Source organism: Crotalus tigris, unplaced genomic scaffold, assembly GCF_016545835.1.
Source record: "Crotalus tigris isolate CLP2741 ecotype Arizona unplaced genomic scaffold, ASM1654583v1 scf7180000020032.448945, whole genome shotgun sequence".
Lineage (NCBI taxonomy): Eukaryota > Metazoa > Chordata > Lepidosauria > Squamata > Viperidae > Crotalus > Crotalus tigris.
In genome coordinates, this window is record NW_024097827.1 from 303,277 (window position 1) to 321,938 (window position 18,662).

General features: G+C 35.2%; 2 protein-coding genes across 5 annotated transcripts in view; one reads left to right on the forward strand and one right to left on the reverse strand.

Moving 5' to 3' along the window:
* Positions 1–316: 316 nt before the first annotated feature.
* Positions 317–13,963, reverse strand: SLC25A46 (solute carrier family 25 member 46). 2 transcript variants are annotated; one of them, XM_039365312.1, is made up of 8 exons: positions 13,608–13,963; positions 13,118–13,160; positions 9,614–9,671; positions 7,966–8,043; positions 7,649–7,749; positions 6,611–6,667; positions 5,722–5,779; positions 317–2,998 (listed from the first exon to the last, which is right to left on the reverse strand). In XM_039365312.1, exons 1-8 carry the CDS (start codon positions 13,843–13,845, stop codon positions 2,420–2,422), a joined length of 1,212 nt encoding a protein of 403 aa, XP_039221246.1. In that variant the 5' UTR covers positions 13,846–13,963; the 3' UTR covers positions 317–2,419. The 2 variants fall into 2 exon arrangements, with proteins under 2 accessions (XP_039221246.1, XP_039221247.1); XM_039365313.1 differs by having other exon boundaries at positions 13,592–13,731.
* A 1,180-nt stretch (positions 13,964–15,143) lies between these two features.
* TMEM232 (transmembrane protein 232) overlaps positions 15,144–18,662 on the forward strand; it is a 114,221-nt gene continuing 110,702 nt past the window's right edge. Inside the window, exon 1 of one of the 3 annotated variants that reach the window (XR_005559400.1) lies at positions 15,144–15,924. The gene's annotated coding sequence lies outside the window, so the exon portion shown is untranslated. Of the gene's footprint in view, positions 15,925–18,388; positions 18,406–18,662 lie in introns of those variants that run through there. The other 2 variants (XM_039365309.1, XM_039365310.1) reach the window with 2 other exon arrangements.

An 18,662-nucleotide genomic window follows, 5' to 3' on the forward strand; every position in this document is an offset into this window, starting at 1 on the left:
TTTATCTCTTATTGTATAAAAATGTTCAATACCAAGTTCCTTTGAGATGATAATACTTCTATTTTCAGCATGTTTTAAAAGTCTTTTAAAAATTACTTGACTAATAATGAACAAGACTCCCCAAACCTCACCTTTTTGCTTATAGTAATACACTAAAGTTGACACAGAGCTTAATTTTTAAAAATCTGTGTACACCATTTCCAAATTAATTTGCTATAGTTTGTTACACAGATAGCACATGCATCAACTGCATAATATGTAAAGTGATACTTTATTGTACACATAACCAAATATTTTTCCAATATGTCAAACAAAATTTGTATTAATTTTTATTTAAATTTTCTCCAGAATTCTGAGAAACATATTTTGTAAAGTGAGGATCCACAAGTTCATCACAGCACAATTTACAGCTTTATTAAAGCTTACAAAGTGTACAATTCCTTTAGGATACTAGCATTCAACCTAGCAGAAGCATTGTGAAAAAATTACATCTATGAGATACATTGAAAAGCTGAAATGTGTTACTGTTACCCTCTTCTCAATTCATTTGTTTGGAACATTTATTTTGGCAAAACAGTCCAGATACAAGAGAAATTGCCTGATGTCTTCAATTCTCACACCAATTCTTTGATAACTACAAAATTAATTAATAAGGTTAACTTGTTCCATTTCAATTTCTTTTCAAAAATTATTTGAAGTGCTCCATAATTCATGAGTGTATTTAGTAGACATATCCCATAAATTAGAATTTTGTACATAAAGTTTGAACTGAAATATTGTTTTGTAAAATCATAAGACACACATAGTATTTTACCACACATTGATTGCTGGAAGGGACAGGAACTTTTCCAAAGCACTTATGCATTGTAAAATACATCTTTGTACATTTTCCATTAGATCAAGCCCGGACATAGAAGCAAATAGATATCTAATGTATTAGGTTTTGAAATAAAATTAGGTCATTTTAAAAGGGAACATACTATGGACTGCAGTCCAGAGTTGTATACTATACGGATAGGTAAAAGAATTCTGCTCTACCCCCAGCTATTCCAGAAAAAAAAATAAGCAAGGATTTAAATAGCTAAAATTACAATATATGCTGTGGTTGGGAAATATAAAGATCACCAAATTCAGCCAGATTTCCTAGATGAATTTCAATTCAATTCTTGAAAAAATATCAGCAATACTGAAAGCAACCTCTCTTCTACTTTGGTCTAAAATTTGAAAACAATTAGCGATGTGCAACTATTTCCAGTTCAACCCATTTGAATTCAAAATGCTATTTTAGTGTAAAACTGTCAAGTAGAAAGCGGGTTATTTTGATCACTTTTGAAGTGTTTTGAAGCATTTCTGTTCTTAATTTAAAACAGCACTATTCTGAGTTTAAATCTCTGTGCTTCAAGCTTAAAATATTTCCTACCTGTTTCACATTTGAAATGGGGTATTTCAAATTAATAATAGCTCTAATGAAAAGCTATGATATTGTGCTGAGACAATTATCAACAAAACATTCCTTGTTTTGTTATATATGACAGATCTTATGTTTGTCATATGTTACATATGTTATATATAAATGACTTATATTTATTTGGAATATATTCACTTTAACTGAATTTAACTAACCTGCACTGGAATGTATTTTGATGTTGTCTTAGGGAAGGTACACAGCTAAACTAATATCCACTTATGACATTCTTCTGAGAGCTCATATTGTGGTGAGGCAGAATTCCAATACTGTATGAACAATTCTAGTAGTGCCAACTATAACAAATATTCTTCTCAGCAATTAAGTAGAACGATTTCAACCAGTTTCCTTTTATGGAACAATTTTCGGCTTTGATTTTTTGGGGAGTACCACATACTGTTTAATCAACACAATATGGGGAAAAAAGTACTCTGTAAAACAAGACTACAGTGTGTAAAAATGCTGTTCACATTTGTACTATTGATATTAGCAATAATCCTTCAACAAAACTGACGAAGTACATAGCTTTCTCAATTTACTCCAAGACTGCCAAATTAATTTCACATTAACAATCTTCAGTGTAGGTCTCTCTAAGAAGAGACAAGGCTTTAAACAGGACACAGCTTTATTTCTATGTAGCTATAATTTATTTATAAGAGTTATGCAGCAGAAATTGCCAGTGAAATTGTATCTACTATCTGTCATCATTCTGAAAATCACAACTCTGCACAGATATATAAAATGCCTTCTAATATTTTATTTACATTTCAATATTTTAAAAGCCTGTGTTGATCTACACATTTCAATTTCCTCTTACCATAGCCTGTGTAAAGGAAACATTTGCCTTTGTTTTTTTTATGAAGGAACCATTACTATATATTTAATATTTCAGATTTCACTACTGTACTTATTTTCTGAAAATGTAGCCAACTAAATGGCCATGTCCACTAGTTATTAAGAAATGTTCTGAAGCAGTGTGGAGTAAAGAACTTTTGTAAGCTGTAGTACAGCTACATGCAGCGTGTACTGTACAATTACAGCCCCAAAACCTTTGTAAAACCCCAACATTCCCTCTTCACGTTTTATACTATTGATACAGTCTCTCATCCCTTCATACTGTGTATTGATGGGGAGAACTTCATATCCGAGGTCTGTATTGTCAATGATGGTGCGTGTCCCTTGAATATGAAGGCGATGCAAAACTGTCTCCAGTGGATAAAGCATAACATCTGCACAAAGACTGGCAGCAAAGCTTGCAATAAGTTCAGGAAAATAAGCATCCAACATGTTTTGTACAGAATTAGAGTTCTCAGCTGGGAAGCTTGGAGAATTCTCTTTCTTTAGGAAGAAGAGGACCAGTTTCTGGACTGCCGAGCTGATTATGTAATGAAGAACTCCATGCAGAACTGTTGGAAAGGTCAATGCCAATAGAGGGAGTAGCCGCTTGCTATGGGGAATTCCAAAGCCCATTGCTCTGCCTATGCCCTCTTTCAGGCAATCCAAAATTCCAGGATTATCCCGAATGATTTCACTCTGTAAGAGAACACAGTATTTCAACTAAATACCCAGAATTTATGATTACTGTGACTAGTTTAAACTTATTCAGAGAAATAGACTTCTATAGAACCTATTAGATTTCAAACCTATTGTATTTCAGGTTGAATAGGCTTTGATTTAAAGGTGTATCCAACCCACGGCCCAGAAGCTGCAGGCAACCTTGGAGACCTATAATGTGGCTCCACAAGATTTTAAACTTTTAACATTATTGCATGCTTTATATACATTAACTATATTATATACTTTATATGCAGCCCAAGACAATTCCTCTTCACTCAGTGTGGCCTAGGCAAGCCCAAAGGTTGGACATCCATGATTTAAATATTATGCCAAATGGTTGCCCTATAGCTTATGAAATTATTTTTTAAAACTTCTTTTCAAAAAGGGGTAGGCTGCTTTATATTATGCCATCCTTGGGCGATTATGATATTTATCTTTAATTATGCTTCAGGTATTTCAAGCTTAGTAGATTAAGTAGATGCTTCTTTGGGACAAAACAAAATGAATAAGCTTGTTTTCATACTGTACTGTGACGTGCAATTCAATAGCAAACTAGCAGTATAGATAGTCCTTAACTTACAACCATACATTTAGTGACCATTCAAAATTACAATGGCACCGAAAAAAGTCACTTATGACCATTTTTCACACTTACAACCATGGCAGCATCCCCGTTTATGTGATCAAAATTTGGAAGCCTGACAACTGGCTCATATTTATCATTGCAGGGTCCTGGGGGTTATGTGATCACCTTTTGTGACCTTCTGACAAGCAAAGTCACTGGGGAAGCCAGATTCACTTAACAACTGTGTTAATAATTTAACAACAGGAGTGATTCACTGCGGCAAGAAAGGTTGTAAAATGGGACAAAACCAGTTTAACAACTGTCTTGATTAGAACAGAAATTTTGGGCTCAATTTTGGTCATAAGTTGAGGCTACCTGCACTAGCTGGCTTACTCAAACGATCTTTATAAATCTTTAAAATCTCGTATCACACATAAACAAACCCACTCCCAATCATCTGCACATTATGGAAGGCTGTCTTATATTATCTTCTGTAACTGATCCATGAAAATTATATGAAATTAGGTCTTCTCTGTATTCAAAAGTTTAATTTCTGGGTGACTCATGCTTTACGGACTATAGTGAATCTCTTAACAGTAGTAAAATGGATCAGACATAGTTTGAAGGATTCTAGAACCGTGTTTCTTAACCTTGGCAACTTTAACATGTGTGGACTTCACACATCTTAAAGTTGCTAAGGTTAAGAAACACTGTTCTAGATGATTAACAAACATACGCAATACTTGCCAGCTTTATTTTTTTATCTATAAGTTCAAGATCTCTGGAAGACGGAGTAGCTGTGGGTATTTGGACCCCCTGGAGATAAGGATCTTTCAACTCTGGTTCTGGATGGGGTAGACCTGTCCCACACAGATATGGTGCGCAATCTGGTATGGTCCTCCTGGACCCACAGCTCCTGCTCAAACAGCAAGTGACTGTTTGGCTGATCTTGTGCCCATACCTTGTGCTCATACCTGGATTGGCAGGCTCTGCTTACAATAACTCATACCCCTGTGACCTCCAGATTAGAATACTGTAACACACTTTATTTGGAGTGCTCTTGAAGTCCATTAGCAAACTTCAAGTGGTCAGAATGCAAGGGCGTCAGGTAGTAACTGGTGTCAGATATATGATACATATAACACTTCTGTGTGAGCTGCTCTGGTTACCAATGTGTTTCTGGGTGCAATTCAAGGTGCGGTGGTTTGGGACCAGGGTACCGGAAGGATTGCCTTTTTTCCAGAGTTTCTACCTATCCAACTAGGTCAAACAGAATGGGCATGCTGCAGATCCCTTCAGCCAAAGAATGTCAATGGTGAGCTTTTTCTGCAGGACGCCCTACTCTATGGAACATCCTCCTTTCAGAGATTAGAATGGGCCCAACCCTGTTAGCCTTTTGTAAAGCTTTTGTAAAATCTGGCTGTTCTCCCAAGCCTGAAGCACCACATGAGCCAAGTGCCCTTCCTCCTGGTTATATTGTTAATAAGCCAGATAGCTTGCTCTTATGTGTAAATTAGATTTTAACATTCTCTATTGGTTTTAATGTTTTTACTGTTTTTATTGTTTTAAAATGTTTTTTTAGTTTTTGACTGTAATGTGTGTTTGAATTGAAAGCTGTCCAGAGTCATTTACTGACATGGGTGGCTATAGAAATCAAATCAAATCAATAAATGAGGACTGGAATGCACAGTTCTGCAATTATTATCTTTCCAATGCAGATCAAAATTGCTCATGAAGTTCTTAGGGTGCCACCAAGTGGTAAACACTTTGAAAAGCAATACATAGGAAGGCAACCACTTGCTGATCTGTGGGCCACATTAGTCTCCAAAAAACGTGTTATTCATTATAGTTAATATGTTTTCCACATTAGAGATTAAATTAATTGATTTAAAGAAATTGAATGAGCTCCTGAAAGAAACAAAGTATTTTATTCTATTAAAAAACAAGTATATCAAACCCGATCTTGAGGTGCGTCTAACAATTTTGGAAATTTTAACTATTTTCCTTCAGAAGCAATAGATATAAAACAGAATATAAAAGCTCAGTTCCAAGGCTATGATACTTCCAATTTTGATTCCCCTAGAATTATACAAAACAATATGCAAATATGTATATACATAAAGACAAAACTTACTTGCACAGTTTCAATCAAACTTGCTGAATAAAAAGGCATTGCTATCATACAAGTCAACCTAGAGGAATAAATACAGTTACTATTTCGATAATCAAAATCCAGTTTGCTAAATCCAATCACATATTTTTATTTCAAACATCCCACTCAAGAATTACCTTAAGTCTTTAGGATTTAATCTATTTCAGCCATACAGGTAATCCTCAGATTGCCAGGGGAATTGGAACTAGAATTTTTGTCACTAAGTCATATGGTCATAAAAATGTGATGTCACATTGCTTCATAACATTAGGAAATGTCATAAAGGATGCTCACATGATCATGGGGTACTGCAACTGGTCCTAAATGGCAACCAGTGGCCAAGCACTCAGACAGCGATCACTTGACTATGGGAATACTGGGACAGCCAAAAATCAGAGGCCAGTGAATGAATCGTTGTAAGTCAACAAGTATTTGTATTTTGTATTTCTTCAAAACCATTGTATATCATTTTCTGAATGCTACTTAAATTCTTTAATTGGAAAGAAGTAAAAAGAAATGAGAATTCAACTATGTTGCATTTGTGTGTGTGTGTGTGCATCTATTCAAGGAAATCATCAGAATAAAATGAGGAAAACAGATTTTAGTATTAAAAAAATTCTACAACCTGAAAGTCTCAAGAATTTTCCACAAATTGATCCATTCACAATGTTGGATTATCTTTCAGAATTTTCAGTCAGAATGGTATTTTTCTATAACTGGGAATTCTGGAATTGGTACTCCAACAAATCCAGATAATCCTGCTCAAATTGATGTTGCTATTCTATAATAGAGAGAGTCTTATTATGCTTACAATTCACTTTTGTTTTGCCTGTATGGTTATTAATTTGAAAGTATGATCAATCATACATACGCTTTTAGGGTCAGATGTCCTCCTATTTGCTTGGGATTCCATTTGTATGAAATTTCTCTGAAAATTTTTAAAAAGATCTCTTATTCATGCAGCAGTTAGAATATACAGCAAATCATTACTTTATGCTATGCTTACAGTAAGGAGTCACATATAATCTAAAGTTAAACTGGAGAAGCATCAGTTTCCCACGGTACTCTAAATAAATAAATTATGTACACAGCAGTGTTACTGTCACATTGGGTTTTGTTTGAGAGATATAAAAACTCGTGTAATATAAAAATAAAGGTATTGGGTAAAATGCAAACATTTACATATCAGTTGTAAAGCACCCAAAGTTTGAGCACATGATTATGGGGATGTTGCAAGAGTCATAAGTGTGACAATTGGTCACAAGTCACTATTTCCAAGTGCCATTGTAACTTTGAACAGTCATTAAATGTATGGTTGTAAGTTGGGGATTACCTATGCTATATTTTGTTTTATTTATTAATCCTTATTGGACCTTTCCACAATCTCATTACTTACATTAAAACTGAAGAAAAAAATAAGACACGCTTATGTTAAGAATAATACAGAACTGGTAATGGAGGTAAAGACGCATTATAAAGGCATAATTATAGAGCCCCAAAAGGATAAGAAAAGATGTGTATTCATTTTTATCTTATAGAGCAGAAAATCTTATTAACTGGTAATTTTGTATAACAAAGTCTATCCTTTTTAAGAATTCCTACTAATATAATTTCAGCATATATTATTATTAGTTTATATCTGAATATACAATAGATAACAATGCTATACTGTATTCTTATTAGAATGTTAAAATAATTTGCTCAAAAATCTGGTTTATCCAAGAATATGAGCATGCTGTTTTGTAGTGCTGATCCTAATCCATATAGCTTTATTCATGTTTCTCATCATAAAACAATTGTTAGAGTAGCTTATTTTTTAAAATAACTAATTAAATCAAAGAAGCTCCCATATATATAGGAACAGTTATTAATATTTTATTTAACACAATGAGACAGAAAACGATTATACCTTGGCAAGGGTGTGAATTCACTGATGATCCCTTCTGCTCCAAGGGCTATACCCTGGACAATGAAAGTACTCCCCATTCCTTTCCAAAGAGCTCTGGGGCCCTAAAATTTAAGTTATAATTGGTTCAATATTGGATGTATTGAAAAGGCCAATGTTACCAAGTAATAACCTCTTTACATATTGCCATTTTATACTATTACAATATATGAGAAAATCACAGTACATAAATAAAAAAACAATAACAAATTTATTGTTCTTTAAAAATTTGTAAGCTAACTTTATAAATAAATAATCTCCAACTGACAGTAAGTACTAACCTGTGTTTTATTGATGCTATACATAATGTTGATGATTGTAAACGGAGTAAGGTGATAATTCTTGGCATGATAATTAACCTGAAAATATAAAATATATACACAAGTGTAAAAATATGTGTGTGTGTGTGTGTGTGTGTGTGTATACACACACATATATGTGCTAAATCACTATTGCTTATTTTGTGTAGACAAATCATGATTACAAATTTTTAATGATGTGTATGAACTGGATCTCTTAAAGCTCTAGATGTACTAAATGTTGTATGAATACTTCTACATGCAAAAATCTAATCAAATTCCGTATATTAGTGACAATAAATTCAAAACAAATGGTGCAATCTTATCGATATTTATATTTCATTGCACGTTAGAAGTTCCAGGTTTTGGATCCAAGAGTGCAAAAGTGGCATTGACACATTGTTTTATCTATCTTTTCTTGTTTTGCATAGTAGTAGCACAGACTGAAGAAACTATGGGCCATCAAGGAGACAGAAATGGGCCTGACCACATGTCACTGCCTCAAGGAAAACATGGACTTTTCTGAGCCATTATGGCTATGAGTAAAGCCAGCAAAAGGCAAAAGCTCCTTTAGAGATTCACCAACAGGGACAGCAGCTTTGACTACTTCAGATCCAAGTACTAAAATGCCTGTCTTCAAAATATTAGGAGGAGGATTTTTAGGAATGTGCAGATTTTTCAGAAGAGGTGCTTCAGAACATGAAAGAATGAAGAATCTTTTTTCAAATCCATGAATTTCCTGTTGTTTTTTCCTAGGCTTGTTTTGCTGCTTTGGAAGCTGCTCTGAGATGTCTCCATATGTATATATGTCCAAAGCTGGTATACATGCACCACATAGGGCAGGAGTCTTCAAATTTGGCCCTTTTATGACTTGTGGACTTCAACTCCCAGAATTCCTCCTGGATGAGGAATTCTGGGAGGTGAAGTCCACAAGTCATAAAAGGGCCAAATTTGAAAACCCCTGACATAGGGAAACAACTGGCAGTGGTTTATGAAGCAATTTCATGAAGCTGTAAAGTTATCAATGGTGTACTGATTCAAGGAGAGGTTTTTATGTGTTCCCAGAGTTTCCGAAATACTTATTTCAAAAGATTTGTACAGCTTGAATGAATTTCCTTAAGTATTTTACCTTAAGATTGGCTACACTGATAAAGATTTTGACAAATTCATAATTTTGGAAAAAAGGAGGATGCTATCTCAATTTATCTATTCATTAAAATATATAAAATAGTAGATCTGAATTATTAAATAAATTTTAAACTAGGAGTAATATAAAAGATGAACTTAGGGTAAAGCTATTCCAGCTATCTAAAATGGAAAATTCAGTTCTATTTTACTAAGTGGTTCAGATAGAGCAGTAAAACAATTTATTTACAATACTTGATGTAGAAATGTGAGTTATTTGGCTGTATGAATATTTTGCCATGCTAAACTAACTTCACAATCTTTTGATACCCCTTGTACCTCTTTTCTATTTTACAAAAGGAAGAAATACATTTTTAAAATCAAAAAAATTATAAAAATCTAATATTAAATATGCATGGAACCAGCTGTCCTAATTATATAACTACAACAGAGAAACACAAAACAAATATTTGAATAATAGTCCACAATAGCCCAAAGAATTTACCTGGCATTGCCGACGCAAAACGATGCAAGGATGAGCCAGTACATTTTCTGTGAATAAACTGTGAAGAAACAATTATTTTAAATGCTCAACTTTCATTAGAACATTAGTCATTCTAATTTGTACAACTGTGATGTCTATAAATTAAAATTTATAACATATAGACAAGTCTCAATAAGCTTCACATACATCTGCCTTCTGCAAAAATCTAAGCTGTATACTGAACTACAGCGTCTATTGCATATATGAGAAATACAAAATGTTTGTTCTAATATGGAAAATTGTTAAGATGAGTCATTCTGCTTCTACAAAATAAGGCAGGGATAATGGGACTAGGTTAATATGTTTCTTTCAGTAACAATCTGCACTGAATGCACTGCATATGTTCAGAAGCCCCATTTATTTATTAGATCAAAACCAAGCAACTACTCTGCTGAGTAGAAGATGGGTACTGTTTTGTTTTGACGTAGTGTTCTGAATTCTGATGAAGCAAAATACCTTCCCAAAATAAGCTCATTCTAATAGGCAACTTATGAATTTCTGATATAACTTCCACAATCTTTTTTACATTTGAAAGAATCCAGGTTGTCCATCTCTGCTGAAAGACAGAGATAGGCTACTATAACATGTAGGTAGCCCCGCAATACAAACATAGAGAAGAATAAAACCTACAATTTATAGAAATGAATACACATAGGTACGAGACAGGTTTGATAACTGTCTAAACTAAACTATCAGAACTATCAGTTTGATAACATCTAGAAATAGTGAAATGTGAAATACTTGTTCTCTATTTGGTTTACATGAGCTATGCAATCCATTTATATATACACAGAGCCACAAAAAACAAAACAAATCAGCAGATCACATTAAACAGCCAGACAGGACTTATTGTACGTTATGATCCGTGTCCAAGACTTCATCAGTCAGCCCTGCCACATGTAAGCAGCAAGAACTGTAGCTGGTTCGACTACTTGTGTGAGAATGCCTTGCTACCTAAGAAGGAAAGCATACTGCACTATTGGCACTAGTTGCTAGGCACCACACTTCTAAGGGGAGGGGTTATTCTCCCCTATGCTTACAATAGAACCTTTAAAAAGCAGCAGTTAAAAACCACAATGGCCAATTGGCAAAGCCCATCTTATTAGATTTGTCGTTTTGTTTTAGGAAAGTGAGGGAACAAGTGGTTTGTGTTCTTTCTCGTGAGAAATTAATCTGATAGTTATACTGTTTTTTGCATGACCAATTGGACCTACCAACTCATAAAAAAATCTCATATAGTGAGTATCCCCTCAAGCAATTTCTATACCAGTTACAACCAAGAAACAAAAAGTTTATATGTACCTAGATAGAATTAAAATGCACTTCATCTATTTATTTTGTGATTATATTATTCAAAATTCTGCTTTTAGTAAAATGACGCTATTAAAGAAAATCCATATATGTGTTGTAAAAATTTCTTTTTATGATTGCAAAACCAGTATGAATAGCACAGCATGACAAGCTAATTTGTAAGGCTATAAAAGGGTTGCAATAGGACAAATATATCCTCTTTTTCCTTCTGCTATTGTTTTTGCAAAATTATGTAGTTAGTTAACTGCAGTATTTACTAATTATGGATACAACAGTTGCTTCTAGTATGATACAGCTGGTTGTTACCTAAGCAAGATCCATTCAAATTGGGATATGCAGGTAGTCCTCAATTTATGACCATAAATGAGACTAAAATTTACATTAAGGCAGTCATTAAGTGGGTCACAGCCAATTTTATGAGCTTGTTTGCCATGGCTGTTAAGCAAGTTAATGCAGTTGTTGAATCATGTGGCCTTGAAGCAAAACTGATTTTTCCCATTGACTTTGCTGGGCAGAAGACAGCTAGGAAAGTTGTAAATGATGACGACATGAACCCAGGACTCTGCAACCACTGTAAATGCTAGATGCCAAGCAGCCCTGATCATATGACTATTGGGATGCTGTGTTGGTTGTAAGTGTGAGACCTAGTTGTAAGTCACATTTTTCAATCCCATTGTAACTTTGAATGGTCATTAACTAAATGGTTGTAAGTTGAGGACAACCTATATTTACAAGCCCAAGTTTTCCAAAATATTGTTGGGATGTCTTTACTAGTTTCTTTGGTTGTCAAATTGCTCTACTATTGAGTATAATAGTAGTCATGAGTAAGAATTTTAATTTATATTCAGAAGCAACCATAAATAATTTATGTCAACTGCATTCTAGTTATTGCTTTTCATGGTTTTATATCATACTATATATCTCCGTATATGATAGTGTTCTAACAATATTTTGGGGCACTTTTTTATTCCAATTTACTTTATAATAATGAAACTAAAGTTTCAGTAAACATCAGATATTTTGAATGGAAATTATTTAAAATATTTAAAATTTTCTTTATTTCCTTAAGTCTGCTGAGATTTTAGAAAGTAGATTGATGGTAACAATGAGGCCATAAAAAGTACAACTAATTTCAGATCTCTAGCTTTCATTTAGTTCAGAACAAAATGCTGAATGCATTGAAATGATATATTGAAAGTGCTCAATTATCTTTTAGCAACCAGAAATTGATGAGATTATATTCATAGTGGATGTAGGTTTAAAAGGCTAAAAATGTATATAATCTAAATAAAATATGGAAATCATCCATAACTCCTGTCTTATTTTTTTAAAAAAAACTACATTAAAAGACAGCTTGTGGGAAAGGTATAGGAACAGAATCTTCAGAACATTTATTTGGCTCAACGTCAAGTATAAACACTCTTAAGGAACTTCTTACGTAAAATTTCTGAAAGAAATTGGATTTTTATAGATAATAGAAATTTCTTTTACTGTCATCCAATTCATCCATTTACATCTTGTTGACAAACAGTTAACAAGACTTCAGGTTTGGATACATATACACAGGCAAGTTATGGCTAATTTGTCATAGTTAAGCACCCATTTGCTCAGATGATTTAATTATTCTTTCTAAAGAGATGAACTTCTTCAGTTATGAGCAGATGTTTTGCAAATTTATCATTCCAAATTTTCACTATTTAGGTTGAGACCAACTTGAAGAATTGTTGGTTCAGATTGAGACTATAAACACAATTTCTTCCAGATGAGTATTTTTTTTTCTAATGTAGCTTTATTGCAAACATTAGTATCAATAGCCAAAGACTAGGCAAGAACAATATGAATAGCCTAGTTAGCAATATCAAATAGATTCAGATGGTTAGTTAGCAATATCAAATAGATTCAGATATTGTAAGCCACTTAGAGTCACTGACTGAGATAGGCGGCCACACAAACTGAACAAATATCAATTTAGTATTAAAGTTACTTAACAATATTAATAACTAAGTGTTAGTTATGAAAATTCAACTGTAACATTTTGTTTAAAGTTTAATGGCAATATTCAATTTCTGAATTAAATAGCGGGTATGAATTTTGAAAAAATAAAGTATTTTTGCATTAAAAAAAATGCCATTAGCAGAAGATTAGACCTCTTACCTTGCCAATCCAATCCCAAAGCCTGCAAACCGATTTAATTGTTCTAAAAGACAGATAATCACACATTTAAGAAACACATTTCAGTATAGAATTTTTACTATTCATTGTAATAAATTATATAGTAAATCCAAGAAATTTAGCATACTAGGCATCCTTATTAACTGCAGAAAATACAGTGTTTCTAAATAAGTTAAATACTTAATTTCCTCATATCTCTTAAATAATATCTATATTATTCCAGGTACTATATAACTTGTTTTTTGGAAGTGCCTAGCATATGCCACTCAAGTGACAAAATGCTTCCAAAAAGAGACACACTTAAAGACATGGATTACAGAAAAAGTGCTGGACAGCATTCAAAGCCAGACGTAACCAATGAGGACTGCAAAGCAGACCTGCCTGACGCACCGGAGCACCTGCTGCCTAAGGGCGGAGGCCAGGCTCTTAATCTACGCGTGCCACTCCCGCACTCACGATTTGTTTTACGCACCGGAGTTGGTGCCAGCGCCTCCTAGGTACGGGTCCTCGTTGAGCCCAGCCGCCACTAAAGGTGTGCCTGCGGCGAACTGCGGCGTCTTTTCACCCCAATGGAGATTGCGGCTGCCAGGAATGTCAGGCGGGGTAGTGACCCAGTGGCCTAGGTCCGGCTTGGCCGCGAAGCCTCCGGGCTCCTCTCGGGCGCTCCGATAGCCCAGGCCGTCGAAGCCCTCGGGGCGCCGCGGATGCATTGGGCAGCGAAAACAAACCGAATCGGGGAAAACGAGCAAGAGGCAGAACCGGGAAGAACCAAGACCAGCGACTCCCACTTTCTAATCTTCACTTCCGGGCGTCAACCGGAAGCAAACCCCCGTCAGATTGCCGAGCTATTTGACTTCGCCTAGCTAGGGCGTAGGATTTGTCTGCGCTTGGCAGCTAGCGAGAAGCTGAGGGTCGTTGGTTAAGACCGGGATAGGGATTTCACAGCAATTCGGTTTTGCAGGCTAGAGTGGAGGCAGAAAACTATTCCAGAAGAATACAAGTGCCATGTATTCTTCTGGAATAGTTTTCTGCCTCCACTCTAGCTTGCAAAACAAAATTGCTGTGAAATCCCCCATCCCGGCACACTTCTGTAATACTGCTAAGAAAACCTTTGTGTACGAATCATAATTCTCACTGTTTCTCATTGGTCTTTTTTCATTTTTAAATGTTGCATGAGATATGAAGAGATTCGTACAAGTGAACAGTGAGATCAGAGTTGTAACACAGCTGAAAAAAATACATTGGTGAACTGCTTACTTTTTAATCATGTTTTATGTGAAGTGAGTACATACGAATTTCTTTGAATTTGCAAGGAGCTAAGCAAACTGACACGAGTCTAGTGATTCCCATAACGTTTTCCAATGTTTTAACATAGGGCAATTTGCAACAATTCTGCAGTATTGTAAATTTAGTATTTTATTACAGTTTGACAATTAGATTAGTGTAATACAATTCTGCAATGTAATTTATTTTAGTAATTGGGTCTAGGGGTTACAAATAAATGCTCATGATACAAAACTGATCTTGATTTATAACAAAGCTGAGTTACAGTTCCTCTATAATACTTTTAAGCACTCAGTTACTCAAAAGCCATTGGAATGCAATAATCTGCCTTACCTGCCTTTATCAATCCATACTTTGCTTAATGGTGGCTATTGACACAATTTGTGCAGTACCTGCAAGATCAGAAAGCCAGAGTGTAGTAATGGTTAAGAACTAGTGGGCAGACTGAGGTTGAAACCCATTCTTATCCATGGAGGCATATTGGGTGCCTTTCTTAGCCCAACCTATTTTATCTGGTGGTTTGGAAGAAAAACTGGAGGATGTGTATTTATTATACATCTAATAAATAATACAAATTACAATATGCTAAGCCATAGCACATTATATTATGAGTTAACATGCTGTATGAGTCTCACTTATGAGCTTATGTTTTACCCCATACAAAAAGGGAAAAACCACATAAATTACAATTTGAATAGGAGCGCTTTGTTTAGCTACTGTCTTTTGTTTCTGATAGACTCTTGCACTAAACCTCTGAGTTTCTTCAATGATTAATAAGGATTGTTTTCAATTCTGTCCTATGGAGAATAGAAATAAACTTTTCTCCATAGACATAAACATGGACATAAACTACTACCTATGTAGTAAGGCTATATTACTATTATCCTTCTCATCTTTCCTATTACCTTCTATCATTGGTATCTTATGATTACATTACTTTGTTGTTTGTATGCACACTGAGAACTTATGCACTGGAGACAAATTACTTGGTTGTCCAATTACATTTGGCCAATAAATAATATTATACAGAGAGAAAAAAAATCTATTGAAACTTGATCTGCCTGAAATATTTGTGGTTGAAGGTGTTAAAATAGACTGTGATATTTCAATTTATCTAAGGATTATTACTTTTACTCATGAGGACTTTTCTTATCAATCAAAAATCATTACAATGTTGCATATCATATATGATAATAGATGATACACGAGCTGTAGGTAATACAGTTAGTCCTCGACTTACAATCATTCGTCATGAAAACAATCCCTCTATTGATCCCCGCTACACTTAGCTCCGGTTTACAGCAGCGGCATATACAAAACACGGCGCTGGAATAGCAGCCAGGGAGCCGGGATCTCCAGCGGTACAGATAAGTTTCCCTCTCTCACTCCGTGGAATCCCGTCCTGCTGCGTCCATGGCAACGGTTGCCGCGACTCATTAAAACCCCGCGAAGGTGGCAGCCTGAGGCCGAGGCCTGGGCGCTTTTCGCCTCCTCCTGCGAATGCGGTAAGTTAACAAGAAGGTCGCGAATATGATCCAAAGTCGGGAGCTCCCAAGGGAACGGTTTTAATCCCGGCAGGTTGCCTCGTACCCGTTAGAGCTGTCCATATCCCTGGTTTGTGAGCTGCTGTTAATGCCCGCTCAGCAGCAGGAGTGGACTGTGGCGGAATTGAAAAAGTTAAACAGGTTCGGACCTGCTTCGTATCTGTGGTATTAGGACTGGAAAGACGGAAAATATCCCTGAAGAAAGCGCTGGGAAATCACCTCCATCCTTTGCTGAGAGAACAACGCTGATTGGTCGGCAAAGTCAATAGAAGAGCTTGCTTGGGTGAGGGTGAGGGTGGGGGTTCTGGCCTGAGAAGTTTCTGAAGACCCGCTAGAGGGCAGCAATTAGCATAGCCTGTTATTGCTATCTATTTCTGCATATTTTAAATCGGCTCCTTTCCCCATTCACAAATGACATTACATGCTATTAAATGTCATTTGTTTAGACAGAAAAGGCGTTCCTGGGCTCCTGATTATTTGCCAATACAGCCTAAGATGGCTCTCTTCCGACAGTGTTTGTATATTCTGCTAAATATACAAAGGGAAATTGTTTAGTCTAACTGTTGCTTTCTTGCTTTTTGTAATCAGCTTTTGTACCAGAGAAATTTCATGCAAGCTTGGGAAACATGTACATGGATATGATATACTGAAGAAGGAAATAAGGGAGTGTACAGGAATGATTGATGTCTTTCTTATGATGTAATGGCTGTTGTCTGATTTTCATTGGCTAACAAAGTTTATAAAGCAATGCTACCAATTTCCTAATGCATGGCACTTCTGGATGTAACTCTGCCAGCGTTCCACCCAGCTGCTTAATTTGATCAAATAAAGTGCTGCTTGATCAAGAAGTCTTCGCTTGGGTTATCTGATTAGGTTGATATGGTATCTCAAGTTCAAGTAAGGGACTGGGACCTTACACTGCTATCACATAATCATTGTTATGGTGATTTGAAGTCTTCACTGGTGTACATTGCCAACAGAGATGTTATAAGGTGCTGTAAGTGAATAGAAGGAAAATGGTCTAAGCTGTAGCCTCAGTGTCCTTCACAACAGAAGAACTTCAGAACTGCAGAGAAATTACGCCTTTGAAATTTATAGGCGGTGAGAGAAATGTCAGTAAATCCTGATAGCAGCTGTGATTGCTGTTGGAATACTGAGCAACTGATAATGCTCTCAGTTATTTGATGTTAGGATGGGAGGGAGAATCTTGAACATTTAGGCTGTGTCTTTTTTCTAACCTGTCACCAGACAGACTCAGGAGTGTGCAGGTCTAATGATAAAAGTTCCCTTTCTAGAAATGTACCCCAGTAAAAACAAATCAGTCAGTGCAGATGACCTTTCCTGAGAAAATCTGCATTATAAGCATAAACACTTTTTAATTTCTCATATAGAATATTTGGTGGAAGCCTGTTTCTAAAGTTGTATTTATCTGATAAAATTGGATCAGATTGATACATAGCACAATTTACTGGTTTTTTATTTCCAGAATGAAGCAGTTTTTATAAGAGGAAATTTATGAGTGTGAAATAATCTATACTATGGATTTAATCATGTTTTCTATAACTGAAGTGGAGCATCTATAATTTCCTAAAGCTTAAATTAAAAAAAAAAAAAACCAAGCAGGATTTCTTGGCAGACAGTAAGGCATCTAATGTTTTATTTGAGGAATATTCGAGCTATAGGCATAGTTATGGCTTGGCTTATCACAATAAAGTATTAATTATTTGGCACTTTCAGGAGCTTATCCTCTATTTTAAATGTCTTCTCTACGTATTTCCAGATAATATTTTATTCTGTGATTCTTCTTCCTCACGTTATAATGTGGGCATGTGGGAGTCTGCAAGATATCTGTATTGTCTGTTGGCTGGCACTTACCGATGCTTCTATATTTCTGGTTAATTGTTTTGATATTTACATGAGTTTGTCTTTGCTGTTTTAATTTGTGAGGTACACAGAATCATGTAAGTGAGATGGGCATCTATATAAATTTGAAAAAATAAAATAAATAATTTATAACACTCCTAGCTTTTTTCATAAGGAAGATTTTTTTATTAAGGAAAAAAGTGGAATTGCTGCATTATTTTTCTTGATTATTGGTGCTTTCTGGAAGTATCCTTTATTTTCATTCTCCTAATCCCATTGGTGGTATAAACAATGGCAATTTTAGTTTTCTAATCTGTTTATGTGGTGGGATTCATAGTAATTCTACTGTCTTTGAGATTCTTCTGAACACAGTCCTAAAGAGAGCTCCAATGAAAAATGCCACAATGAACTGTATTGGATTTTATTCAGAGTAAATATGCATTAGAGCAGGGCTTTTCAACATTTTCACCCATTGTATCACTTTTAGGATATGGCAATATCCGAGTACCACCAGTCGCCTAACAAGGTGTCAAAGACTTGATGAACAAAAAAAGAAAAGAAAAAAGTGATAAAATACAGGTAGTCCTCGACTTATAACAGTTCACTTAGTGACTGTTCAAAGTTACAATGGCACTAAAAAGTGACTTATGACCATTTTTCACACTTATGACCATTTCAACATTTCCAGGGTCATGTGATTTACATTTGGATGCTTGGCAACTGATTCATATTTATGATGGCTGCAGTGTCTCAAGGTCATGTGATCCCTTTTTGTACTCTTTTGACAAGCAAGTTCAATGGGGAAACCAGATTCACTTAACAACCTTTTATATCAG